Raw genomic sequence first — 24,999 nt, forward strand, 5'->3', positions numbered from 1 at the left:
CGGGAGCGCGCCCCGCCCCGCCCGCGTCACGTCCGGCGCGCGGCGATGGCGGGGCGCGCGCGGGCGGCGCGATGGAGGCAGCGCGGGCGGGCGGCGGCACCGCGCACGTCAGCTTCGTGTGCCAGCGCTGCTGCCAGCCGCTCAAGCTCGACACCTCCTTCAAGGTCCTCGACCGCCTCACCATCCAGGAGCTCACCGGTACCGAGCGCCGCGGGGCGGGGCGGGGCGCCGCGGCTCGGGCCTAGCCGCGGGCCCGGCTGACGCCGTGTCTCCCACAGCCCCGCTGGTGAGCGTCGCGCCCGCCAGGCCCGGGGAGCCGCACGAGGAGGAGAGCGCCCTGACGGAGGTGCGGGCGGGCTCGGCGGCGGGGCTCGGCGGCAGCTCCGCCGGGCCTGCCCGTGACGGTGTTTCCGTGCCTCCAGGAAGCCTTCGTGGAGAACCGGCAGGATGGCGTGTCCCGGAGGTTCATCCCGCCGGCCAGGTACAGCGGCGGGCCCGGGCTGTCCCTGCGGGCAGCCTGAGCCTGCACTGGGGCAGCGCCTCGGCAATGTCCCCCCGGCCGTGGGATGGCTCCTGTGAGCTTCCCCCGCGCCCCGTGTCGGTGTGAGCACAGAACTGCACAGTCCTTGGGGCAGCAAACCTGGCAGAGCCCCCAAACACGGGTTACCCCAGCCCCCTGCTCTCCCTTTCCCCTGAGTCAGCCCCAGGTGCTGGGCTGGTCCCCTCAGCGCTTGGCACTCACGTCAGTCACGTTCTTTCCAAGAATGATGTCAACAGAAAGTGCCAACAGTTTCACGCTGATCGGAGAGGCCTCGGATGGTGGCACCATGGAGAACCTCAGCAGGAGGCTGAAGGCAAGTGGGCAAACTCAGATCCTTGGGAGCACAGCATCAGTTTTTCCTGATGCTCTGCAAAACTAAACTGCAAAGTTTCCCATAGCATTTGCCTTCCAGGGGCTTGGTTGGTGAGTAGTTGAGCAGAGATAGATGATTGTAATCAATATTTGGCCTGCAAAGAAGATTCCTGCCAACTGGAGCTGCTGAAAAGCAGCAGGCAGCTGCCTGTGGTTTCCCTTGCAGTAATGTGAGCCCTTCCTCCAGGTCACTGGGGACCTCTTTGACATCATGTCTGGGCAGACAGATGTGGATCACCCTCTGTGTGAGGAGTGCACGGACACTCTGCTGGACCAGCTGGACACGCAGCTCAACATCACGGAGAACGAGTGCCAGAACTACAAGTGAGTGATGCAGGGGTGGCAGAGCCTGAGGCACAGTCAGTGTGGAGAGCTCAGCAGTGGCAGGGGCTGCCACAGGGCTGGGACTCCCAGCACACCTCTTCTGCTAACCCTGGTGTTCTCCTCTAGGAGGTGCCTGGAGATACTGGAGCAGATGAATGAGGATGATAAAGAGAAGCTGCAGGCAGAGCTGAAGGAGCTGGCACTGGAGGAGGAGCAGCTGATTCAGGAGCTGGAGGATGTGGAGAAGAACCGCAAGATTGTGGCTGAGGACTTTGAGAAAGTCAGGGCAGAGGCTGAGCGGCTGGAGCAGGAGGAGGCTCAGTGAGTGAGCTGCTTCTGCAGCTTGTGGCAGGGCTTGGAGGCAAAAAATTAATGAGAAACATGTAAATGGTAACATGAGAAACCTGTAAATGTGCCCAAGTGCCAGTGGCTCACTCTGTGCAGAAGGAAAGGTGGCGAGACCAAGCTGCCCTGCAGAGCTGTCACTCTGAGGCAGGAGCCAGCACTCAGCACTTCTTGTCTTGTTTCTGCTCAAAGGTACCAGAAGGAATACTGTGAGTTCAAGAGGCAGCAGCTGGAGCTGGATGATGAGCTGAAAAGTGTGGACAACCAAATGCGCTATGCCCAGATGCAGTTGGATAAACTAAAGAAAACCAACGTGTTCAATGCTACCTTTCACATCTGGTAACGTAGACACTGGGATATTACATCCATTTTCTTGGAATCTGCAGTTGAAGCTGTTTAAGTCTCTGCATTTGACAAGGAAGATGCAAGCCAGCTCACAGTTACCTCCCAGCAAAGCAATGAATGCCATGTCCCAGGCATGGCAGCTCAGTAAAGTGTGCCAGGCTGTGGGACTGGGAAATGGCTCCTTCAGCAGTCCCAGCAACACTTTGGGACCCCCTGTGCCAGCCAGCAGTGACACTGGCATTAGGGTTCACAGAGCAGGCAGCTTGGAGAGGCTGGCTGGGGGTTTTTGTTGTGTTTTTGTGACAAAAAGAGATCAAGTGTTTGGTGTTTACATACACTTGTTAAGGACAGCCCCAAGCCCTCCTTGTGCTTGGCTGGCACTGTGTGTGCTGTGCTGCTGGGACACAGCCCCTCTTTGGTTATCAGGCCAGGAGCTTTTCCCAGCCTAGCACATTTATTTATATTTTTTCTTATCACAGGCACAGTGGGCAGTTTGGCACAATAAATAACTTCAGGCTTGGCCGCCTCCCCAGCGTTCCTGTGGAATGGAATGAGATCAACGCTGCCTGGGGGCAGACTGTGCTGCTGCTGCATGCCCTGGCCAACAAAATGGGCCTGAAGTTTCAGAGGTACCTAAAACCACACACAGGTCATTTGTGGCCCAGAGGAAGGGGCAGGCTCGGGTGCTTGTGAATTCTGTCTCCTTTTTTCAGGTACCGCCTTGTCCCCTATGGCAACCACTCCTATTTGGAGTCCCTCACAGACAAATCCAAGGTAAGGGATCCCATACAAATCATGGGACACTGATTTTGAGTGCCAGAGCCCTGGTCACACTGGGGATGCAGGAAGCAAAGCTTGGTCTCTGTGGATATGGAATCCAGCAAGGCTGGCTGCCCCAGCTCCTCCAGCATGGTGACATCTCACATCCTGTGTGAAGCCACTGGTGCTGCCAGCCAGCAGTGTTAAAAGGGACAGAACTGTTGAATGGCACACCTGGCCAGAGGCAGAGGCATGTTTTGGGGGGATTGGCAGGTAGATGGCATGATTTGGGGTTGGTGGAAGTCAGGAACACATGCCTGCACATGGCAGGCACTTGCACAAAACCAGACACAACTGCCCTGTGCCACAAGCCATTTCTCAGCACCCCGTGACAGGTTTAAGCCTCACATGAGGTTAAAAAGCTGCAGTGGCCATATCAAAAACAAGTGCTTGGTGTTCCTGATGCAAATCTCTTTTCCAGGAGCTTCCCCTGTACTGCTCTGGAGGGTTGAGGTTCTTCTGGGACAATAAGTTTGATCATGCCATGGTGGCATTCCTGGACTGTGTGCAGCAGTTCAAAGAGGAAGTGGAGAAAGGTGAAACTCGGTTTTGTTTGCCTTACAGGTGAGTGTTGCCACAAAACTGTCAGATTCAGCCCTGTATGCTCCCCTAGCACTGCTTGCTGTTTCAGCCCTGATTTTTCAGAAATCATCTGGAATTCTTAATGATGTGTTTGCTACTTTAATTGAAACTTAAAGCCAGGCCCTTGGGTGGAGTGCTGAGGCTTGCTCAAGTCCCTTTAAAAACAGGATAGTGTTATTGTCAGATTTAAATGTAGTGCTTGGTGTCATACTGAGATTAAATGTTTGCTGTGGGAATACACTAATTAAAGCTTGTGTGTGATACAGGATGGACGTGGAGAAAGGAAAGATCGAAGACACAGGTGGCAGTGGTGGCTCTTACTCAATTAAAACACAATTTAACTCTGAAGAGCAGTGGACAAAAGCACTAAAATTCATGTTAACTAACCTGAAATGGGGCCTGGCCTGGGTCTCATCCCAGTTCTATAACAAGTAACTGTGATCAGAACTTGGCCTGGCAGCTGTGGAGTGTCTGCTTTGTGTTGGAGAAAGGCAAATTCTGATGTCTCTTAATATTAACCAGTACAAAATGTTTACAATACCAAAAATCCACAAGACACTTTATTTTAAAATGCCATTATTACAAGTAGTTTATAGAAAAGCAATATGCAAAGTTGTATCATTGAGCTGAACAGAATAAAACCCAGCTATTAAATGGATTCTAAACTGTTATTTTTGGGGTTTATGGCCATGCACATAAATCATTGTCAAATGAGCATCAGTTTGATGCTGCTCTGTTACAGCTAATGCAAGGTTGGAAAAGCAGGACATTAAAAACACAGGGAGTAATGTAGGAAAACTGCCAGAACTCTGCCTGGTCATTAATTAAAGAGTTTAAAATAAAGTATTTTCTAAGTCATATCAGCACTTCTTTGTGCTGCTGCACTTAGCAAGGTTTGATACCATTACAGCACTGCAGTCCCTCCTGCAGCCTGCTCCTGCACAGGGCTGTGCTGAGGAAGCAATGAAATTATTCCAGGTGTTTCCAGCAGTGCCTGGCACAGCACAAACCCCTGGCACTGGCAGTGACACCCAGGCTGGGCACTGCTGTGGTGCCAGTCACAGCACTGGCCCCTCTCTGTCCTCACACAACACTGCTGGCTGTGGCAGGGCAGGAGGTGCTGGCACAGAGGGGACACAGAGGGGTCAATCACAGGCAGCTGGGACAGGGGTTTTATAAAAGCAGCAGAAGACAGAGCAGCCCCATTTGTGAGAGCTGGTCCCACCAGGCAGGGCAGCACCTTTCAAACACAGCCACTCTGAGGGGTCTCTGGTTAAAGGGAGCTTAGGTTCAAAATTAAAAATGCAGCTGTTACAATCAAGCTTTTAGGGCATTTCTAAACACTGTGGTGCTGTTGGGCCTCCTTTCAGAGCATGACTGTGACGCCTGGCAGGATGAGCTTTGCTAATTAAGATGTGACAGAATTCAGGTAACCCTGAGCTGTGCTGGGTGCCTGGGCAGTGTCACAGAGGAGGGACAGTTCCCAGCAGCGTGACAATTCCTGCTGCTGCTGCCTGGATGGCTGGGGTGGTTCTATTTCTGAGGAGGAATCCTGTCCTCAGGAGATTTGGTGCCACGGTGCTGCTCAGGTGTGGTGCTGCCAACGATGCGCCTCACCACGGCGTAGGAGAACTCCAGGATGCTCTGGGGAGTGATGCCAGTGATGCAGTTCAAATGCTCCACAACCTGGAGAAAAGAAAAGAACTCCCAAAGGCTGTGAGTTTACAGACTGACAAGAGTAATTGCTCCATGAGGTTGCTGCTCTGCCTGCCAGTGAAACATTGCCTGTGGGGTTTTGTTCTGCCTGGGAAGCACTAAAGGGGAGGACACTTGTAGCAATGTGCCCCCTGTTGATGGAGTGACTAAATTACTTTTTGTCTGCTTAAAAAGGCAAAAAGCCCAGAAGTTTCTCTCACAATTTGGTACAAAAGACACCTCATAGGACCTTTGGGACTTCACCTCAGACCTGGAGCTGTCCAGCTGGACAGAGGCCAAGAGGTCCTGCCTAGGTAATTCACTAGGAAAGGAAGAGAACAAAGGAAATAATTGCTTTTGTGGGGTGTTTTAGCAGGAGCAACAACCTCTTACCCCTAACTCAGTTTTTCTCTGTAAGACCTTTGTTATTTTGCCCTTTATTAAACCTTTTTCTATTTCCAACACTACCTCAAAAGCCATCCTACTAATTTTATACTGTTCAAAGCAGCTAAGCTATCTCAAGTGTAATGAGTTTCTCTTTGAGCTAACTCCAAAAATAACACAACAGACGTGGCACACAGAACTGCCCCATGCCCTCAGCTCTGACAAAACCCACATGCTTTGTGCTAAAAGACAGAGGTGCCCCTCCCAGTGCAGCCCCAGCTGTGCTGGAGCAGATAAACCACCTTGGCACTGTGTTCCCGTGGAGCCTTCAGCAGTGACTGTACCTGCTCCCAGTGCCCGGGGCTCAGGATGAACACACCTGTACTGATGACTCCAACAGCCAGCAGCATGAAATCTTCCTTCACTGTTAAAAACTTGGCTCTGCAGGAGGAAAAGTGTGTTCAGCTGTAAAATGTCCCTTTGCAGTTCAAAAGCACCTGCTGGTGCATGCCAGTGCCCAGGACATGATGGTCTATTCAGGCCAGCCAAAACCCATCACCAGGAGCTGGGACTGACAGTGCAAGGCTGGATTTTAACCAAATGAAACACTTTCCTTGCCCTTGAAGGAGCTGTGGAAAAGCATGTTGCTTTGAACTGGTTCATTTAGAAACAATGATGAATGTTGTCCCCCCCAAATTATTTTTTAAAACATGCCCCCCAAATGGCATAATGAGAGTTATGCTGCTGTTTATCAGCTTTTTAAGGGTTTTAATTTCAATGGGGTTTTTTTATTAGCTTTTTCAAGGGTTTTAATTTCAAAGGGGATTTATTTTATTAGCTTTTTCAAGGGTTTTAATTTCAAAGGGTTATTTTTATTATTTTAAGTCATTGTCAGGTCTTACATCTGCAGTTTGCTTGGTGTGGAGTTCTCGATGGCAGTCTTCAGCAGGGTGTCATAGATGGTCTCTCTGGTCAGGTAGCAGAAGTCCAGCAGCTGCACACACAGCTGGTGTAAGGGCTTGGCAGGAAGCAAGCAGCCATTGTATCCTGGCAGAGATCACACCATCAGTGCCACATTTTGGGTCACTACATTGAGTTAGGAGTCTTGGGTACCGTAAGGGAGAGGGAATTCTGAGGACAACTGCCCTGTCTCTGAATGCCACAGGATCCCTCAGCCTCAAGGTAATGTCACTCTGAAATTCAGGCTATCAGAACTGGGCCAAGAAGATGGTGAGTGATTGTGGAAAATGTGGCCTGGCACCATATTTGGGGGCTTTAAACTCTTAATCTTTTACTGAACGAGTCACGATTGGCTGTCCAACAACATTCTACAAAGGACAAAGTTCTCATCTAAAAAGTGAAGCTCTGGACAATCTGAACAGTTCTACGTGCAAAAATCTGTAATATGAGACATTTCAGACCAGCAGCAGCTTTGTGAGCCTACTAAAAAATTTCCTTCTCATTCTCCCTGACTGATACTCTCACCTAGAACCTCCAGGAGCAATTCCACATAGGCCAAGGGGGTTGACACATTGATGTGGAAGTGCAGAGTGTTTAAAACAGCAAGCTCCGACTCCAGCAATTCCTGTTTAGTGTAGGAGTATTTTAAGGATTGCAGAAATGTTAAAGCTGTGTCACTGGTCACTCTCTGAAGAGGAAAAAAAGAGACAAAAGGTCTTCCAGGCAGTAAGGCAGGAACACAGTGCTCTGTCACCTCTCTGCTCCTGCTGAGCATGAGTCTTTGAGCTGGCATGGGAAATCCAGCTCTGACCTTGCCCACAGGTTTCAGCTCAACAAACCATCCCCAGGCAGGTGTCAGCCCCTGTGGACACACCATTTTTGAGATTTTCCTGCCCTTTTTTATGCCCCCAGAACTGGGAACACTTCCCAGCAAATTGATACTGGATGAGCAGCAATTTACCTACCCTAAAGGGAATGTGGTGTCCTTGGCATCTCATTATCACTACTGTCTTCCAAAAAGGAAATCTATTTTTAAGAGAGATTAAAACACTGCAGCTTTAACCACGCTGCTAGAGCAAGGACAGGCTGAGCTGGCTTACACTGTAGTGCAGGGAGAGTTTGCTGGCAAGCTGGACACAGGACACGAGCCTCAGGACAAAGGTGTTGGTGATGTGATCCCTCACAGAGCTCCAGCTGCTCCTCTGGCCCTGGCCACGGCCCGTGGTGCTGCCTCTGCCATCACACACCTGCTCTACCTGCTTGATCAGGAACCTACAAAAGCCACAGCTGCTCAGAGCGTGGATCTGGCTGCTCAGAAAAGGGAACAAAGGCAATTCCACATACATGTGTATATAATATATATGTGTATATATAAATATACATATATAAATATTTTTATATGTGTATATATAAAATATATATTTATATATGCATATATATTATGTGTGTATATATATTATATATTATATATATATGTATATATACATATATATTATATATACATATATATTTGTGTGTGTATATATGTATATATATAGGTATATGAGTATATGTAGAAGTAATAATTTGGTTTATTATACATGTTATATACATATACTATGTATATAATATATAATAAAATATATATTTATATAATATATATTTATATTTATATGTGTATATAATATATACAATATATTATATAGTAATAATTATATATAATTAAATATATAATCTATATTTATATGTGTATATATATTATATATGTATATATACATTTTAAATACCATATATATTTATATTTGTGTGTATATATAGGTATAAGAGTATATGTAGAAGTAATAATTTGGTTTATTATACATATTATATACATATACTATATGTATATAATATATATAATATATAATAAAATATGTTATATTTATACAGTATAATATATATTTATATGTATATGTATATATATATGCACAAGAGTATATGTAAAAGTAATAATTTGGATTACTATACATATATACACATATGCTATATGTATATAATATATACAATATATTATATTATATAGTAATAATTATATATATGATATAATATATAATCTATATTTATATGTATATGTGTATATGTATGTATATATATGTATAAGAGTATGTAGAAATAATTTGGATTACTATACATAATATATACATATACTATATATGTATATAATATAATATATATAATATATATTACATGTATATGTGTATATGTGTGTATATATATGTATAAGAGTATATGAAGAAATAACAACTTGGATTACTGTACATATAAATACATATACTATATATAGTATATGTACTACATATACATATATATTTTATGTGCTGTACATAAAATATATACACACACACATATATATAACTATATATACATATATGTGTATATATACTATATATACATATATTCTATATATTTTTATATGTATATACACCCTATATACACAAATATTTACTATATATACATATTTTTATATGTATGTATATATACATATACATATTTTTATATGTATGTATATGTGTATATATATGTATAAGAGTACGTGTAGAATTGCTAATTTGGATGAAATGAAAGAGGAGACGGAGCACACCAGTCCTGTGTGGTTTTGGGACAGAGAGGGGCAGGGCTGGCAGTGAAACCCCAGCCGGGAGCGGGAGGTGTGCTCAGTGTGTGGAACTCTTCATTACCGTTCAAGCAACTCCACTGCCTGGTACCGCGTGGACTGGTCCAAGCGCCACTTTTCAGACAGAAGGAATATGAATTCTGCAAGAAGCGGGGCAGGCGGTCACCGCGGGCCGCCGGGCCGGGCGGAGCGGGCGCTGCCCCGGGCGGAGCGGGCGCTGCCCCGGCGCTGCCCCGGGCGGAGCGGGCCCTGCCCCGGCGCTGCCCCGGGCGGAGCGGGTCCTGCCCCGGCGCTGCCCCGGCCGCCTCTCACCCACGATCCGCGTGTGCTTGAAGAGCCCGGCCTGCTCCGGCAGCGCGCTCAGGTGCCGCTCGTTCTCCGCGGCCAGGTGCATCAGGGTGTCCTCCATAACCTCGGGAGCAACCCCGCTGAACACGGGCCCCGCGTCACGGCCCCGGCCCGGCACCGGCACCGGCACCGGGGACGCCATGGACGGGGCAGGCCGGGAGCAGTGACTGCACCGCGCCACGGGGCAGGCCGGGACACGGCCGCGCCAGCTCCTCCCGGCACCGGGACGGGCCGGGCGCTCGGGGCCGGGCCGGGCTTCGGGCAGGCCCCGGCCCGGTTCAGGCCCCGGCCCGGTTCAGGCCCCGGCCCGGTTCAGGCCCCGGCCCGGTTCAGGCCCCGGCCCGGTTCCCCCATCACGTGACCCCGCTCCGCCAATCATCACGCGCCGATGCCGCCACTGTCACCAGCCGCGCGCCGCTCCGTCCCTCCGATTGGCCAGCGCGCCCCCGCCGGATGTGGCGTCACGTCGCCGCGCGGAGACGGCGGGGGAAGATGGCGGCGCCGGGAGAGCCCGGGGAGGCGGCGTTCGCGCGGCGCATCGACCCGGCCCGGGAGCCGGGGCTCAGCCCCGAGCAGCGCCGCCTCATGGCGCAGGTGGAGCACGCCCAGCGCCAGCGCGCCCTGCAGCGCCGGCTCCGCAGCCGCAACGTGCTGCTGGCGCTCGGCATCGGCGCGGTGACGTTTGGCATCTGTATCCTCCGGGGCACCGAGGGGCCGGGGGGCTCCGGGGCCGCGCCCGCTGCTTTTCCTTAACTCCCCCCGCAGACGGTTACACCTTCTACTCGGTGTCGCAGGAGCGGTTCCTGGACGAGCTGGAGCAGGAGGCGGAGGCGGCGCGGGCGCGGGCCCGGGCGCGGGCCGAGGGCGCCGCGAGCTGAGCGGGGAGAGCCCGGCCCGGCCCGGCCCGGGACTGAGCTGCCGCCCGCGCCAGGCAGGACGGGCCGCGAGATGCGCCCGAGGGGTTCGGGCCGGCCCCGTGCTCTGCGATGCCGGGAGGAGGCCCCGGGGGCTCCCGCAGGCCGGCAGAGCCCGGCCCGGGGCCGTGCCCGCGGCGAGGACGGGGCGCCCCGGTGCCAACGCTCCCCGCAATAAATCTCTCACTGGAGAACTCTCAGCGCCCGTTGTCGCGGATCTCTGGGGCTGAGCCCGGCTCGGGGGGGATTTTCTGCTGTGCTCTGTATCCTCACACGGCGAGGCGAGCAGCCGCGCGTCCCGCCCCACAGACAGACACCAGACACGGTTTGTACTCAATCCGTGTTTATGAAAACGCTTTTCCAACGCCAGTTCGTATCACAGCGCTCCCGCATCCCGGCGCTGCGGCCGAGGGCGGGGTCCGGGGCTGGGACGAGCCGGGGATCCTCGGGGCGGGCTCGGCTCCTCGCAGCCCGCGGGACGGGGACACCTCGGGCTGGGGACAGCGGGCACACAGCTGTGGGTGCGAGCACGGCCCCGGGGCGCAGGCACTTGGGTGAGGTAGTTCACGGAGTCACTCCTGGCCAGCCGGCTACTGCGGAGAGAAGCGGCCGTGAACCGAGCGCCGCGGGCTCGCCGGGATCGCTGTGGGATCCCGCCCTGCCCTTACCGCCCGCCCGAGCTCGTCGGCGAAGGTCACGCCCTTGCTGAGGCGCTGCTCCTGCGAGCCCGTGCTGCTGCCGCTCAGCGAGTTACGGCGCATGATGCCTGCGGGGACAGAGCCGTGAGGGCACGGCGGGCGGCGCGGCCCCGGTGCCCGCGGGGAACGGGAACGGGAGCGGGGCGGCACCTGCGGGCGGTGCGAGCTCCAGGCGCTGCAGGCTGTTGCGGCGGGACGGGTTGAAGCTGCCCTTGGAGAGGCGGCGCTGGCGGCCCGACAGCATGGCAGCGGGCGAGACGATGCCCAGCGGCGGCTGCTTCCCCATGCGCAGGTACAGCTCCTCGATCTCCTTCTTCTGGGCGCTCTGCAGCAGCTGCACCTCCGCCAGGTGCCTGGGGACAGGACAGGGGCTGGCAGCGGGGGAAGGGGCAGCGAGCTCCCCCCGGGCTGGGTGGGAGCAGGGGTGGCCTCCGGGTGCAGCCCAGCCCCGGCTCACTTCTGCCGCAGGTTCTGCAGCTCCTCCCAGATCTCCTCGTCCTCGCTCTCGGTGTCGTCGCTGCTCACGTAGGACAAGCTGCGGGAGTAGCTCAGCCACACCTGGCTCAGCATGGCCTGCGGCACGTTTTCCGTGCTCTCCTCCCCCGGGCCCTCGCCCGGGTCGCTGCCCGGCGGCGCGGCCGGCGCGGTGCCCGCCTCGGCTGGCACCTCCTCAGCCTTGGGGCCTCGCTCCGCCGCCGCATCCGAGTCGCTGCTCGAGCTGTGGCTGGTGTCGGGCACGGCAGGAGGCGGGGAGCCGCTCGCTGCCGGCTCCGGGCCCGGCTGCTCTCCGTCGCTGCTGCCCAGCCCCGCCGAGCTCACGGCCAGCTCCTTGGCTGGCACCACCTGGAACCGGCCCAGCACCTGCGGCTTGGCTTCTGCGGGGCACAGGGGCGGCTGGTGGGCTCAGGGCACAGGGCTGGCGGGGCACTGCGGTGCCCTGGCGCTGGCACAGCCCCGGCCCTGCCCCGCCTCACCTTCATTGATGGGCGAGAGCTGCGCCTTGGGCACGCTGGGGGCTGGTGCCTCCGAGATGATCAGAGAGTGGCTGGGCTTGGGGGCACCCGGCAGCACCTGTGGGCACCTGAGCACATCAGCAGCCCCACCCCAGGTCCTGCCACATCCACATCTCCCGTCCTCCCCTCTGTGCCCTGGGATCTGCCACCCGCTCAGCCCTCCCTGCATCCCAGGGGCTCCACAATCCATGAGGCTCCATCCCATCCCAGTGCAGCACCTGCAGCAACCACCCAGCCCTGCTGACGCTGAGCTCCACCTGGACAGCCCTCGTACAGCCACACTCACCGTGCTGCCCTCTGCACTCCCAGGTGTGGATGGGCTCAGCAGCTGCACAGGGCTCCCCACGGCCGGGGGGCACGCTGGGGCTGGTGCCAAGGGAAGGGAGGGTATGGGCACCCCAGCAGTGGGGACAGCAGCTCCCACCGACTCTGGGATCCCACTGCCAGGTGGGACTGGCTTGTCTGTGCTGGTGGGGTCAGGGTAGACAAAGCGTGGGGCACCCAGGGCAAGACTCTGCGGCCGTGGCAGCAGTGCTGGGTACAGGTGCCCACCTGAGCTGGCAATGGAGGAGACAGTGTGGGCCACGGTCATCACTGCCAGGGAGAAGACATTGGCCAGGGACAAGAGGGGGGCAGTGGGGGACAAGGGTGTGCTGGTCACAGCGGGGCTCAGGGGGCTGCTGGGCTCACAGGGAATGGGGGAGGTGGGGACAGGCTGGGGGGACAGGAGGGCTTGGGGCAGGGCAGGGGGGACAGGCCCCCCGGGGGTCCCCTGGGGAGTCAGCGTTGGTGTCAGTGCTGGTGACGACGTGAGCCAGGAGGGAGTCATGGAGACGAGGGGCCAGGTCTGCGCTGAGCCTGCAGGGACAGAAGTGTCAGGAGCAGCCCCCAGCCCACCTCCCACCCCTACCCAGGGAGCAGCTGGCAGCCCCAGGGCAATGAGCACGCCCACCCTGCCAGCACGGGCACCTGTGGGGGAGCCGAGTGGCCCCGGGGCTGGCGGAGGCTCCGCGGGACTGGCCAGGTTGGTCTCTGACGGGGAGCGGCTCAGCAGCGGCAGCACGGGGGACTGCACAGCCAGGCTGGGACTGGTGCAGCTCAGGTCTGTGCCAAGGGGTGACAGCCAGGCTCAGCCAGGGCAGGACATGTCCTTTGAGACCCTCAGGGCTTGGCTGAGGCCATCACCTGCCCTGCACGAGGCTTGGGGAGGCGGGAAGGGCCCGCACAGGGGCACAGACGTACCACTGAGTGAGGATGAGGAGGAGATGGAGCGCGAGAGCCCCTGCAGCGGCAGGTCCACCTGCGAGAAGGGTGAGCTGAGCCCAGCACCGGGGCAGAGGCCCCAGCCAGGCTGTGCCAAGCCCCCACTGGGCCCCACCCTGGCCCCACCACCTGTGGGGACAGGAGCTGGAGTCTCTTCTGTGCTGGTGAGCACCTTGACTTGTCACAGGAGCGGGCAAGCGACCACAGGAGGACCCTGCACCCCAGCCCCCACCCCGGACTCCCTGCGGCCAGGCAGCACCCCAAGCCATGCTCAGCAGCAGCAGCAGCAGCTTCCCCAGCGCTGGCAGGGCCAGGCTGGCACTCACGGGGCTGCCCAGAGCACTGTCAGCCTCGGGGCCCTTGGGCAGCTCGGCGCCACCGCGGCCGTCCTTGCGGAGCAGGGTCTCCACGCGGTGGATGATGTCCCGGATACGGTTGATGAAACTCTCCCTCTCTGACTTGAGGATGAACTCATTGTGGACCTGAGGGTGGAGGGGTCAGTCAGCACCCAGCCCAGCCAGGCAGGCCCCACCTTCACCCTGCCCCTGCTCTCACCATGGCGGCTGCAATTTCCTCCGGGTTGTCCCCATCCAGGTCGAACTTGAAGGTCACCATCTTGTTGTTGTAGGTCTGCAGCTGGCACTCCACCACTCGGTCGTTCTTGTCGGAGATCTGTGGGCAGCAGGGCTGGCTCAGCCTAGGAGAACCCACCTGGCACCTTCCTGGCCCCTGCCTGGCCCCTGTGGCACTCACGTTGGTGATGCGCAGCCTGGACCGGGCTCGGCGTCTCAGCAGCTTCCCCGAGGCTCTCTTGGGTGGCAGCTTGGTGCTCTGCTCGCTGGCTGACAGCCCCTCGTAGCCATCACTCATGCCCGATGCCACATCCGAGGTGTAGCTGCAGGAAGCCCCAGCTCCAGAGCATCAGCGTGGCCATTCCCAAGCACCACGCTCCCCGCCCGACCCCCCAGCCTCACCTGTCCACCGAGGAGGAGAAGCCACTGGCAGGGGGCAAATGCTCGGTGGGCAGCTGCACGGCGATGCTCTGCAGGGAGAGGAGGGGGTGAGCTGCTGCCACGGCTGCCCTGAGCCCCCTCCCCACCCCATGGGGCCGTGCTCACCGTGGGGAAGCAGCGCACGGGCCGGGTGGGTGGGGGGCTGGTGGGGTCCACAGCCACAAAGCTGCGGTGGGCCCGGTCCGGGGAGTCCAGGAAGCCAGAGGAGCTCAGGTACCCATCGGTCTCACAGTCGGCTGTGGGGGAGAGCTGGCATGAGCCAAAGCCAGTCCCTTCCCTGGACGGGCTGTGGGGCTGGGAGAAGCTGACAGACCCCCCCTCCTGCCTCCGCCCCAGCTCCCCTGCTGCCCACCCGGCCGTTGCCCCTTGGTGCCTACGCACAGGTGGCTGAGGAGTAGCTGGTGTGCCGGTAGGTGAAGTGCTGGTGCTGGTCAGCCTCGGGCTCCTCAGGCTCCAGGGGGAAGGTGCTGCTGAAGGCAGAGTCCCCAGAGCCAGGGGTGGCCAGGGCAGGCGTGGGGGCACCAGGTGGCAGTGGGGACTTGAGCTCCTCCAGCAGCCTCAGGACGCCCGGGGGCTGCTCTGGCTCTGCGGGTGATGGAGCACCCTGGGCACGCTTCAGCTTCTCCCGCTTGCGCTTGATGGCGACCACACGGTCCCGCACAGCCTTGGCCACCAGCTTGTAGTCAGCCTCACACACAAAGCCCAGGACCACCTGCACAGGAGGGAGCTTGTCACTTCGGGGTGCAGGGACCGCCCAGGGCTCCCCTATCTCTGTACCCACCATCTCCTGAGCCACCTCCTCTGCCACGTCCTTGTAGAGCTCAAAGAGGAACTCGATGGCGTTGTTGTCCTTGTATTTGCCGTGCAGCTTCTTCGTGTCGTCCATGCGCAGCCAGAGCTTGAGCCCAGACTTGACTCCGTCATCCTCCTCAGCCAGCTCCACGTGCACCCCTGTGTCCTCCTGGAAGAAGGAATGCTCCAGCAGGTCCTGGATGGTGTACCTGCAGAGGGCACAGCTCAGTGTGGGCTCGGGGCCGGGGGCACCCTGCCACCCAGGCCCCCCTCTGCCCCCACCTCTCGTTCTTGTCCATGCGGATGCAGCCTTCGATGATCTCCTTCAGCTCGGGCACCTTCACCTTGTAGAAGCTGCTGGGCTTCAGGCCCTGGGGGTAGTGAGAGTGAGTGAGCACCTCCTGCGCCATCCCAGCGCAGGGAACAACCAGCCCAGGGCCACACGAGCTCTGCAGTGGCCCCGGTGGCCAGGCCACGTGTGCCTGCACGAGCCAGGCTGCCCCAGGGCTCAGAGTTTCCACCCCAACAGGCAGGAGCTGGCAGGAGCCAGCCGTGACTGGTCAGGGCAGCTGCAGTGCCCCAGGCCAGGGTGACCGAGCAGACTGCTGCCGTTCCACCCCATTAACACACTGGCAGTGCCTGGTGCAGAGCCAGGGATGTGGGGTCTGGCCAAGCCGTGCCCCACCACCACCACCCGCAGCTCCATGGCCTGGCAGAGCAACCCCTCACTATCTTTAGCCACTCACACAGCCCTCACGGTGACACATTTTGTCAGCAGCAGGGCCTGACAGCTCCAGCTGGCCGTGTCCCCTGGCTCCTGTGGGACCAGCCAGCAGCACCACCCCCAGCTGGGGCCGGGCCTCACCGAGGTGACCTTGCGGTAGATCTGGGCGGCGTTCTGGCACTCGGAGTAGGGGTACTCCGAGGTGGCCATCTCCAGCATGCACATCCCAAAGGCGTAGACATCCACTGCCTCGTCGTACTTCTCCTCGTACATCTCCGGCGCCATGAACTCGGGGGTGCCTGGAGGCAGCAGGGCAGCTCAGGACCCCCGGGATGCCCACCCCTGCAGCCCTTACAGCTCCCTGGAGGAGCAGTGCAGCTCAGGACCCCCAGGATGCCCACCCCTGCAGCCCCCACAGCTCCCTGGAGGAGCAGTGCAGCTCAGGACCCCCAGGATGCCCACCCCTGCAGCCCCCACAGCTCCCTGGAGGAGCAGTGCAGCTCAGGACCCCCAGGATTCCCACCCCTGCAGCCCCTACAGCTCCCTGGAGGAGCAGTACAGCCCAGGACCCCTGAGATGCCCACCCCTGCAGCCCCCACAGCTCCCTGGAGCTCCCTGGAGGAGCAGAGCAGCTCAGGACCCCCAGGATTCCCACCTCTGCAGCCCCCCCAGCTCCCAGGGGCCCAGCCCCACCTATCACACTCTTGGCAAAGGAGGCTCTCTTGAGCGTGGCCAGGCCCAGGTCCCCAATCTTGACGGAGCCCGTGGGGCCCGTGATGAAGATGTTGTCACACTTGAGGTCGCGGTGGATGATGGGGGGCGAGCGAGTGTGCAGGAAATGCAGACCCTTGAGGATCTGCCGGCTCCAGCGCTGCAGCACCTTCAGCTTCATCTCTTTGAAGCGCTTCAAATACCTGCCAGGGACCAACAGGGCTCAGACCTGCGGGATTGGACTCGTGGCCCAGCCTTGGCTCCAGCCCACCCTCCTCTTGTTGCCATCTGGACTCAGATGACCACACAACAAAGAGCGGGGACCCCGTTCCCTCCCCTGCACGCCCCAATCACGTTTTCAGGGTGCCAGACGTCATGAGCTCTGTGACCAGCACGATGCAGATCTGGCCTTTGATAGTTGACTTCCAGGAGTCGTAGAAGCGGACGATGTTGGGGTGCTGCAGCCCCTTCAGCATCTCCACCTCCTCGCTGAACCGCTGCCGCTCCGTCTTGGACAGCTTCCGTGTCTGTGGGGGCCAGGGGGGGTGTGAGGGGGGCACGGGGGTCCTGCCGAGCACAGGGGGGTGCCCTGGCCACAAAAGTCCCTCATGTCCTCATACGAGGCAGAGGAGGCTTCTGTGGCCCCAGCACAGACCTGCTGTCCCCCAGCACGGTGGCACACACATGGCTGGGGCCACCCTGGGCTGTGGTCCCCCCACCAGCCCACCACTCTGGGTGGGTGCACGCCAGATGGGAACTGTGCAGCTCCCCACTGCCCTGTGCTGGGCCCACTCCCCTCCCTCAGCCCCCAGCTGGAGCCCCCCACGCTGCCTCGGGACAGGGAACCCCAGGCTGCAGCTGGAGGGGACGTGAGGGGTCTGCAGAAGCTGCTGCCATCCTGCCCCGTGCAGACACGATGGCCGTGGCGCTTGTGTCCCCTCTGGGCTCCGTGTAGCCGGGTGCTGGGCCAGCCTCAATGAGGCCTTTGTTGGGGAAAGCAGGCGGGGGAGGCTCCAGCCCAGGTTTTTCCATGTTCCTCCTGCTCGAGTTAATTAAAGTGGAAACACAAGCCGAGGGTGCTGACTGCAGCTGGGGCGGGGGCCAGCGGAGGGGACAGCCCCCTCATGCTGGAGGGACACAGCCCCGGGTGCAGGGAGAGGGGAGCTGAGCCAGGGCTGGAGCAGCCAGGCTCAGCCCTGGGCAGGAGCAGGAGCAGCGACAACCCCACCACAGCCTGGGCTGCTGCAGAGCCTGGGGCCTCCAGGCTGGGACCCCTGCCCAGCCCACGTTCAGAGGCCAAGGAAAGTGGAGCTGCCACAGAGCTCCCACCACCAGAGCTGTCCCGGCCCCTTGGCCAGTGGCCACCCTCCATCAATCCCGTGGCTTTCGTAACATTTTCATTGCATCACAGGCGGCCCCGTGGCTTGGCTGGAGCTGCTCCATAATCCCCCCACATTTAATACATGCTCAGGGACAGGCTCAGCCCAGAGGAGAACCTGAGCCTGCTGCAGCAGCATGAATGGGACCTTTCATAGGGAAGGAGGAAAACAGCACCCGAACCCCTGCAGGGCCAGCAGCACACACCGGCTTCCCTGCCCAGTGCCACGGCCACCACCACCCCTCTGGCCCTCTCCTACCCACTGAGAGGTGTCCAGAGCCTTCACTGCACCCCACAAACCTGCGAGGGCATGAGGAAGCTGGCACGGGCTGTGAACTGGGCAGTCACAGGTGGCCATGCTCTCCCAGCTCAGCCAGAGTGGACCCCAACTGGAGCAGTTGTGCCAGCACGGCCCTCACTGTGCCATGCCCAGTTCCAGGCAGAGCCCCAGCACAAGGCCACCTCTGCCAGAGTGCCTGGAGTGAGGTCTGGGGGAGGCAAGGCTGTGCCAGGGCTGCTGGGCTCGCTTGGCATCGCTCCTTCCACACGACCCGAGTGGCAGCAGCTCCCAGCCCTGTGCTGATACTCTCCCCATTGAGTGTGGGCATCCAAGCCCAGCCTGGGCATAGCCTGGCTGGAGGAGCACCAGGAGGGGCAGGGCAGACAGGGCTGCCAGCACAGACATGGCACACAGCAGGGGCACACCACGTCCTCTCCTAGCAGCCCCCACACAGGGCGGAGGAGGACGCTGGGGGTGGTGGCACAGGGACCACGAGGAGCTGGGTGGCAATGGTCCAGCCCATGCTGTGAGCCAGGAGCTGGCTGCTGAGGAGCCCAGCACAGCCAGCACCAGGAGAAGGGAGGGTGGGGACGGCTGTTGTCCCTGCAGCAGGAGGCTGTCCCCAGCCTGGCAGTGCTCAGTGCCCTCTGCAGCACTCACAGGGCTGCCCCATCCCTGGCTCTGCACTGGCACTTGCACTCTGGAGGGGCATTCAGAGCAGCACCACAGCGGGCACAGGGCCAGGGCTGGAAAGTGCCCAGCACTCTCCCCCCAGCCACGTCCACAGCCCCAGGGAGGTCCCAAGCCCCCCCAGAGGAGCCAGCTCTCTGTCAGCAGTGGGTGCCAGCGCCTCACTGCCCTCCCTGCGGGTCTGCCCTGCCAAGCAGGAGCTCACAGCCATGTGAGCACACACGCACAAGGTGCCCTACAGCCCCAGGGCTGCTGGCTGAGGTTACCTGGGCGCTGGAGCTGGGGAGGCACAGCAGTGCCTGCTGCCCAGAGTGCTCTTGCCCACTTGTGGAACCCCAAGGGGTTCCACAGGGAAATTGCACAGTCAGGTATTTACAGCCAGACCCCACTCTGGGCCTCTGGTTTCCTCCCTGCTTCCTCCTTCCCCACCGCCCGCAGCACCTAGGACAGAAATAGTGCCAGGCTAAAGCTGGAAAGCACAAACAGAGGGGCTGTGGACAGACAGACACTGTGTTCAGGACAGGGGACAGGGATGGGCAGTCCCCTGAGGGGTCTCAGAGACACATAAGACAGGCAAAGCCAACCTCTGCTCCACCAGGCTCCGAGGAGGGAAGGTCAGGGCAAGGACAGTAGGGAGAGCTGGGGTTTGGGACTGGGATCCATCACAGCAGCTCAACCAGGTTCTCTGGTGCAGAACAGGTCAGGCCTGAGGTTAAGTACTCATTTGGAATTGAAAGGCAATAGAAGGAGAACTGTGAAGTGCACAGGACAAAGCTATTTTTAAAATGGCAGAACCACAACCATTTTTATTTGTGGTTCCAAATCCCGTATTTGTGTCACAGTGTCCAATTCTTTGCATGATTGCTGGAGAAAACAAACTTCTAAATGTCTGCATCTGTGCTCTCAGCCCCCTGTGGGACACGGATTTGGGTACAAGAGACACTGAATAAAGAGCAGTCAGTGGAATGGAGCCAAACACTGGGTGGGGAGGGGAGAGGGCAGGGGCAGGCACGGGGTGGGAGCAGGGACCTGTCTGCATTCCCATGGGAGGCTGCAGGACCAGAGGGGTCAGATCTTCCCAGCACCATGGGATGCTCACAGGAGGGTCCCTGGCAGGGGTCCCCAGCCCCTCCACAGCCACCCCCAGGGGACAAGTGAGTGGTTGTGCCACTCCTGGCTGGCAGGAGCAGCAGCAGGGCCAGCCTGTGCCTGCTGGGCTGGGACACGGGAGCGTTTTGCTGCCCAGCTCCCTTCTCCCCTCCAGCTGGGGGCTGCAGGCTCATCCCCTCACAGCCCCTCCAAGCAGGGAGCAGCAGGACAAGGAGCTGCTGCCAGCCCTGCTGTGCCAGGCCCCAGGACAGGGGACGTGGGGCTGAGACCCAGGGGAGGGACGGAGCTGGCGGAGCGGGAAGCGCTGGGGACAGCTGACTCATCCAGGCAAGAAAGGTCCTGGCTCGCCAAGGAGAGCCTGTTCCAGTCAGTGGCTGCCACCTGAAGGGACTCAAGAGAGCTCAGGGGCGTTTGGATGGAGCTGTGGGGCTTTGTGAGGGCAGGAGAACTGAGCTGGCTCCGAACTGAACTCTCAACGACTGAAGCATTTGTGGAACCCATGGGGGTGGGGGGCAAATCTTCACCTTCCTCACCAAGAGGCCATGGTCAGCCCTCTAGAAACCACCCACCAGTCTCTCAGGATCTCTTCTTGCTCTGCTGGGCTGCAGCCACCCCAAGGACCCAGCCCAGCAGCTGCCTGCAATGCACTGAGCTTTTAGGAACAAGACAACAAACTCGCAAGACACGTTTTTCTGTGTCAACAAGGACTTGGACCTTCCCACCACAGCAGCCTTCCCAGGATCAGGAGCCCGAGGGAGACTTTGGACTTCACCAAAACCTCTCCCCAGGTGCTCCAAGGAGAAAAGGCAGCCCCACAGCACAGATTTCCCTGGGCTCCTCCTTGGACAAGATCAGGCCCATCAAAAGCACTTGAGGGGGCAAAGGCATTGTGGAGGCAACACTATCACCACTGCTCTCAGCATCCTGCTGGCAGGACAGCCAAGGAGATGGAGGATCTCCTGATGGGGATGCTCCTCAGAGACCTGGAAGCACAGGTCCAGCTGCCTCCAGCAGAGAGGCCCTGGCAGCATCACAGAAAGCACCCACAGGTGGCCATGGACACAATTTCAGCCAAGGTCAAGCAGGCAGAGAGCACCAAGGTCGTGCTGTACCCTGCTCCCAGCTGACAGCCAGCCCCAGCTCGCTGCAGGCACGAGCCCCAGGGCACACCAAGGGCTACGGCAGCAAACTTTGGGAGGCAGATCCAACACAAGCACAGGCAGGCATGCAGAGAGGGCACTGCTGTCCTCCCGCGAGCTGCTGAGCATCAGAGAGACACTGGGATGCTCAGCCCCAGATCCACCTGTAAAGCGCCAGAGCAGGGACTGGCATCAAGAACGTGGGCACCCTGGCACGCTCCATAGTGCAGAAAGCAAATGGAAAACAGCACGTGATGAGCAGGAGGGCCAGGAGCGGGGCACTAAGCAGGAGTCTGGGTCCGGGCCAGCAGACCCACGAGGCACCGAGGCACTGGCAGTGATGGGCACAGTGCGAGGCAGCGAGGGGAGCCCGCACCGAGCCCTGCCCCGCTGCTGTGGCACCACAGCGACCGGCAGAGGCGGAGGCTCGAGGGTGCTGCCCTCGCCGGTGCGGGCGGCAGCCCGGGGAGGTGCCCCGCGAGTCCCACAGCAGCCGGGCAGGGTCAGGGCGGGGAGGGCTGCCCACGGGGGGACACTGGACGGGAGAGGGTCCGAGCGCCCCTCGGGAGCCGCTTGGCCCGGGCGGGGCAGGGGCCGTACCTGCAGCTCGCACCAGGCCACCTCCACGGTGGTCTCCGTGTCCAGCCCCTTGTAGACGGTCTTGAAGGAGCCGCGGCCGATCTCGATGTCGAACTTGAGGAACCGGCCGTCGGGGGAGGTGGCGACCGCCCGCGTCTCTACCTCCTCGCTCTCCGTCTCCTCCGGTTCCCGGAGCCCGGCAGCGGCCGGCGGCGGCGGCGGCGGCGATCCCCCGCGCTCCCCGTCCGGCGCCGGGTACCCCAGCAGCTCCAGCTCGGCCGAGCTCCGCCGGTTGAAGCGGGAGGAAGCACGTCGGGAATCGCGCCCCGAGGGCCGCCGGCTGCGGTTGCGGTGCGGGGCCCGTCCGGTGAGCCCTGGAGCGGGCTCCGGCTCCGGCTGCGGCGGGGAGCCGCTGTCCGCCCGCTCCGCCTCGGGATGGGACATGGCTCCGGTGGCGGCGGGCTCGGCCGCCAGCATCGGCTCAAGCCCGGCGGGAGCGGCCGCTCCCGCGCAGCTTCGCACCCGCTGCCTCCGCCACCGCGCAACCGGGAGCGACCGCCGAGACCCGGACCGGGCACCGGCCCCGGCACCGCCGCCGCCGCCGCCCCGCCCGGCGGCACCGCCCCCGCCCCGCCCGGGCCCGCCCCCGAGCCACCGCCGCCCCCCGCCCGCGCTGCGCCACCGGGCAGGGACACCGGGCAGGGACACCCGGCAGGGACACCGGGCAGGGGCACAGCACCGACACCGGGCAGGGGCACCGGGCAGGGGCACAGCACCGACACCGGGCAGGGGCACCGCACCGGGCAGGGACACCGGGCAGGGACACCGGGCAGGGACACAGCACCGGGCAGGGGCACCGGGCAGGGACACCACACCGGGCAGGGGCACCGGGCAGGGACACCGGGCAGGGGCACAGCACCGACACCGGGCAGGGACACCGCACCGGGCAGGGACACCACACCGGGCAGGGACACCGGGCAGGGACACCGGGCAGGGACACCACACCGGGCAGGGGCACCGGGCAGGGACACCGGGCAGGGACACGGCACCGACACCGGGCAGGGGCACAGCACCGACACCGCACCGGGCAGCAGCCCCGGGACGGCGCCCGGCGCTGCAGCTCTAGGCACGGGCTTCGAGCAGGGGCGAGCGCTCCGGTACCGCTCCCGACCACCCCGGGGTGCCGGGATGTCCCCTCCCAGCCCACCCCGACCCAGGGGCTCCGGCTGTCCCCTCCCCGCAGGACAGCCCCTTCCCTGCCGCCGCCCCGTGGGGCTCCGGGGCTGCTGTGAGTAACGCAGGAACGTCCCTGCTTTAAACATTTCCTCGGAATTTCTGCCTCTGGTCCCGGGGCAGCGTGTCCTGGAGCTGCCGGGACGCGAGTTCCCCCTCACGCTGCCCCAGAGAGCCCCGCTCGGGGTCACTACGGTCCGAAATCCTGAAATTAGGGTCAGGCAAATAGGAAGAGTCGAAGGTGTGTGTCAGCCCCGCGGGAGCCAGCAGCCGGACAAGAGCGTGCTGTCTCTCCCGGCTGAAGGAGAAGGTTGTTCTGCCGGTGAGGCTGTTTACACAAAACACAAAGCAATTGAGGCCACCGCCGATTTCTTTTCCCTGAGGTCAGATTGTTTCTACTCAACGATACCGGAAACATTAAGGAGTGGATCGACGAGGGAAGGCAGGCACGGCTCCTCCGGGCCAGCCTGGCACCCGCAGGTGATGCCCGGTGACCGGAGCTGCTGAGCTCCACGTCCCGCACGGCTGCTCCCCGCAAATCCCCGCCGGCAAGAGGGAGGGACAAGTGCTTAATGAAATGTTCCTGGCTGCCCTGTGGCTCTCTGCTGATCTCTGCTCTGCTACCCCACCCCACCCATCTCCTCCTGCCTTCCCACCCAGGGGTTTGAGCGATGCCTGCCTGGCAAGAGCTGCTGGAGCAGAACTGGCTGCTGAGCAGGGAGCAGAACCACGTCCCCATCAGCCCTGCACCCCTTGGGCTTGCTCCCAGGTGAACAAGCAGCACTGGCAGAACACCACGGCCAGCAGCAGCCCCTGCAGGGCTCTGCCTGCTGCTGGGGCACTGGGTGCCCGTGGCCACTGAGCCAAGAGGCCAGGACTGCCAGGCCACAGGGGCAGTGCCTGCACTGGCCCTGCCATGGGAAGCTCTTGGGTTGTAGGATGCAACGTGGTTGGACTCAGCTCTGTTAAACAATGCTCTTTGTTCAGGTGAGCCTTATCAGAACCTTCTCAGCATGGCCAGAAAGGGGGGCATGCTGCCCGAGGGCCTCTAGGTTGACTCTGTGTGCCCCCACACAGGGGTCCCTGCCAGGGCCCATGCACTGCCCAGGCCCAGGAACACAGCCCGGGCTGGCAGGGAGCCCCAGCTCTCCAACCAGAGACACAGAGCCAGGCAGGGCTCTCAGCTTGGTCCCTGGCAGGCTCATGTCTCCTTATCAAGGGTTTCCATCGTGAAACAAGACGCCTTGGAAGATCCCAGAGGAGCAGGGGAGTATCCCAGTCCAATGAGGCCCCTGCAGACAGGAGAGGAAATTAGGGGTGAAGTTTGCTCCAGCTGCTGCCCTCCCACACCTCCCCTTGTGCGTGGCCTGAGAAATTCCCTAAATGATCCCTCCAAATGCCACTCCACACCAGAACTTGGGAGGGAGGTGGCAGCTCGGGAACAGGTCCTCTCCTGAGCTGGCCAGGAACACCAATCTGCAGCCAGCTTGGCCTGAAACCAGGAGGCTCGTGTTCCACAACCAGGCGCCCACTGCAGCTCCCCGGCGTTATCAGGGTGACATTTCTGGGCTGCAGGTGCCAGTGCCAGGCTTCACTTTGAGGAACCGCCACAATCAGGGAACATAACCCATTTCTCGCCTGCATTTGGCTGCCAGAAAGAGTACAAGGAACTGTGTAATCGCTCTCCTCAGAATTAGATCGTGAATCAAAGCCCTGCTCAGCTCCAGGCTCCACCAAGCCCTGCCAGGAATTGTCTGCTCTGATCCCAGAGCTTGGGGCAGGACCACAGAGGGGCCAGGATGGGTCTGGATGAGGGGGATGCACAGCTGGGGCTGCAGAGCACAGGGTGCTGTCCCAGGAGGGCCCCAGGGACACCCAGGGCTTGTTTCACTGCTGGCTTCACCACCCATACCCATGGGACCTTCTGTGTCTCACCCTAATTCCCGTGAGTTCAGGGAGGAGGAGATGGCTCCCAAACCTCAGCTGTGCCTGTAACCCTGGGCAGATCACTGCAGAGGATTTCCTCAGCCCAGAGGCACAGATGGGACCCGCCTGCACGTTTATCCCAACATAAGAAGTTATCAAACTGAAACAGCTCTTTCTCCTGAGCAGCTG

At 59.4% G+C, this 24,999-nt stretch overlaps 4 protein-coding genes across 8 annotated transcripts; 2 read left to right on the forward strand and 2 right to left on the reverse strand.

Moving 5' to 3' along the window:
- The first annotated feature begins 25 nt into the window (after positions 1-25).
- BECN1 (beclin 1) lies at positions 26-3,986 on the forward strand. The gene is made up of 11 exons (XM_064399658.1): positions 26-198; positions 279-346; positions 423-481; positions 764-854; positions 1,101-1,237; positions 1,364-1,558; positions 1,775-1,921; positions 2,407-2,556; positions 2,641-2,701; positions 3,168-3,310; positions 3,595-3,986. The coding sequence occupies exons 1-11, from the start codon at positions 72-74 to the stop codon at positions 3,761-3,763; spliced, it is 1,347 nt and encodes a 448-aa protein (XP_064255728.1). The 5' UTR covers positions 26-71; the 3' UTR covers positions 3,764-3,986.
- CNTD1 (cyclin N-terminal domain containing 1) lies at positions 3,860-9,681 on the reverse strand. Of its 4 annotated transcripts, none has more exons than XM_064399667.1 (7): positions 9,312-9,681; positions 9,064-9,139; positions 7,468-7,675; positions 6,893-6,992; positions 6,310-6,454; positions 5,752-5,848; positions 3,860-5,014 (listed from the first exon to the last, which is right to left on the reverse strand). In XM_064399667.1, exons 1-7 carry the CDS (start codon positions 9,487-9,489, stop codon positions 4,862-4,864), a joined length of 957 nt encoding a protein of 318 aa, XP_064255737.1. In that variant the 5' UTR covers positions 9,490-9,681; the 3' UTR covers positions 3,860-4,861. The 4 variants fall into 4 exon arrangements, with proteins under 4 accessions (XP_064255737.1, XP_064255738.1, XP_064255735.1 ...); XM_064399668.1 differs by having other exon boundaries at positions 5,787-5,848; positions 6,893-7,055; positions 9,312-9,676; XM_064399665.1 differs by having other exon boundaries at positions 6,893-7,055; positions 9,312-9,676.
- A 100-nt stretch (positions 9,682-9,781) lies between these two features.
- Positions 9,782-10,461, forward strand: LOC135286599 (cytochrome c oxidase assembly factor 3 homolog, mitochondrial). The gene is made up of 2 exons (XM_064399672.1): positions 9,782-10,038; positions 10,113-10,461. Exons 1-2 carry the CDS (start codon positions 9,801-9,803, stop codon positions 10,223-10,225), a joined length of 351 nt encoding a protein of 116 aa, XP_064255742.1. The 5' UTR covers positions 9,782-9,800; the 3' UTR covers positions 10,226-10,461.
- A 35-nt stretch (positions 10,462-10,496) lies between these two features.
- Positions 10,497-22,242, reverse strand: WNK4 (WNK lysine deficient protein kinase 4). 2 transcript variants are annotated; one of them, XM_064399652.1, is made up of 20 exons: positions 21,673-22,242; positions 16,830-17,002; positions 16,458-16,678; positions 15,906-16,063; positions 15,323-15,411; positions 15,030-15,249; positions 14,630-14,960; positions 14,354-14,484; positions 14,210-14,277; positions 13,989-14,130; positions 13,791-13,907; positions 13,562-13,717; positions 13,215-13,272; positions 12,942-13,076; positions 12,259-12,830; positions 11,934-12,030; positions 11,417-11,834; positions 11,110-11,312; positions 10,930-11,027; positions 10,497-10,851 (listed from the first exon to the last, which is right to left on the reverse strand). In XM_064399652.1, the coding sequence occupies exons 1-20, from the start codon at positions 22,126-22,128 to the stop codon at positions 10,834-10,836; spliced, it is 3,861 nt and encodes a 1,286-aa protein (XP_064255722.1). In that variant the 5' UTR covers positions 22,129-22,242; the 3' UTR covers positions 10,497-10,833. The 2 variants fall into 2 exon arrangements, with proteins under 2 accessions (XP_064255722.1, XP_064255723.1); XM_064399653.1 differs by having other exon boundaries at positions 10,569-10,854.
- Between the last annotated feature and the right edge of the window lie 2,757 nt (positions 22,243-24,999).

The sequence above is a fragment of the Passer domesticus genome, chromosome 27, assembly GCF_036417665.1.
Source record: "Passer domesticus isolate bPasDom1 chromosome 27, bPasDom1.hap1, whole genome shotgun sequence".
Taxonomy (NCBI): Eukaryota; Metazoa; Chordata; class Aves; order Passeriformes; family Passeridae; genus Passer; species Passer domesticus.

What these genes read in the sequence shown, in the direction of transcription:
- BECN1 (XM_064399658.1), top strand. Translation starts at nt 72, where the DNA reads ATGGAGGCAGCGCGGGCGGGCGGCGGCACCGCGCACGTCAGCTTCGTG. An exon ending in AACGAGTGCCAGAACTACAA is followed by an intron (nt 1,238 to 1,363) that starts GTGAGTGATGCA and finishes GTTCTCCTCTAG; the next exon opens with GAGGTGCCTGGAGATACTGG. An exon ending in CGGTTTTGTTTGCCTTACAG is followed by an intron (nt 3,311 to 3,594) that starts GTGAGTGTTGCC and finishes TGTGTGATACAG; the next exon opens with GATGGACGTGGAGAAAGGAA.
- CNTD1 (XM_064399665.1), bottom strand. Translation starts at nt 9,489, where the DNA reads ATGGCGTCCCCGGTGCCGGTGCCGGTGCCGGGCCGGGGCCGTGACGCG. An exon ending in CAAGCACACGCGGATCGTGG is followed by an intron (nt 9,140 to 9,311) that starts GTGAGAGGCGGC and finishes CGCTTCTTGCAG; the next exon opens with AATTCATATTCCTTCTGTCT. An exon ending in AACTCTCCCTGCACTACAGT is followed by an intron (nt 7,056 to 7,467) that starts GTAAGCCAGCTC and finishes TTTCCTCTTCAG; the next exon opens with AGAGTGACCAGTGACACAGC.
- LOC135286599 (XM_064399672.1), top strand. Translation starts at nt 9,801, where the DNA reads ATGTGGCGTCACGTCGCCGCGCGGAGACGGCGGGGGAAGATGGCGGCG. An exon ending in CGCGGTGACGTTTGGCATCT is followed by an intron (nt 10,039 to 10,112) that starts GTATCCTCCGGG and finishes CTCCCCCCGCAG; the next exon opens with ACGGTTACACCTTCTACTCG.
- WNK4 (XM_064399652.1), bottom strand. Translation starts at nt 22,128, where the DNA reads ATGCTGGCGGCCGAGCCCGCCGCCACCGGAGCCATGTCCCATCCCGAG. An exon ending in ACGTCTGGCACCCTGAAAAC is followed by an intron (nt 16,679 to 16,829) that starts GTGATTGGGGCG and finishes GGTCCCTGGCAG; the next exon opens with GTATTTGAAGCGCTTCAAAG. An exon ending in CTCCTCATCCTCACTCAGTG is followed by an intron (nt 13,077 to 13,214) that starts GTACGTCTGTGC and finishes CCCTTGGCACAG; the next exon opens with ACCTGAGCTGCACCAGTCCC.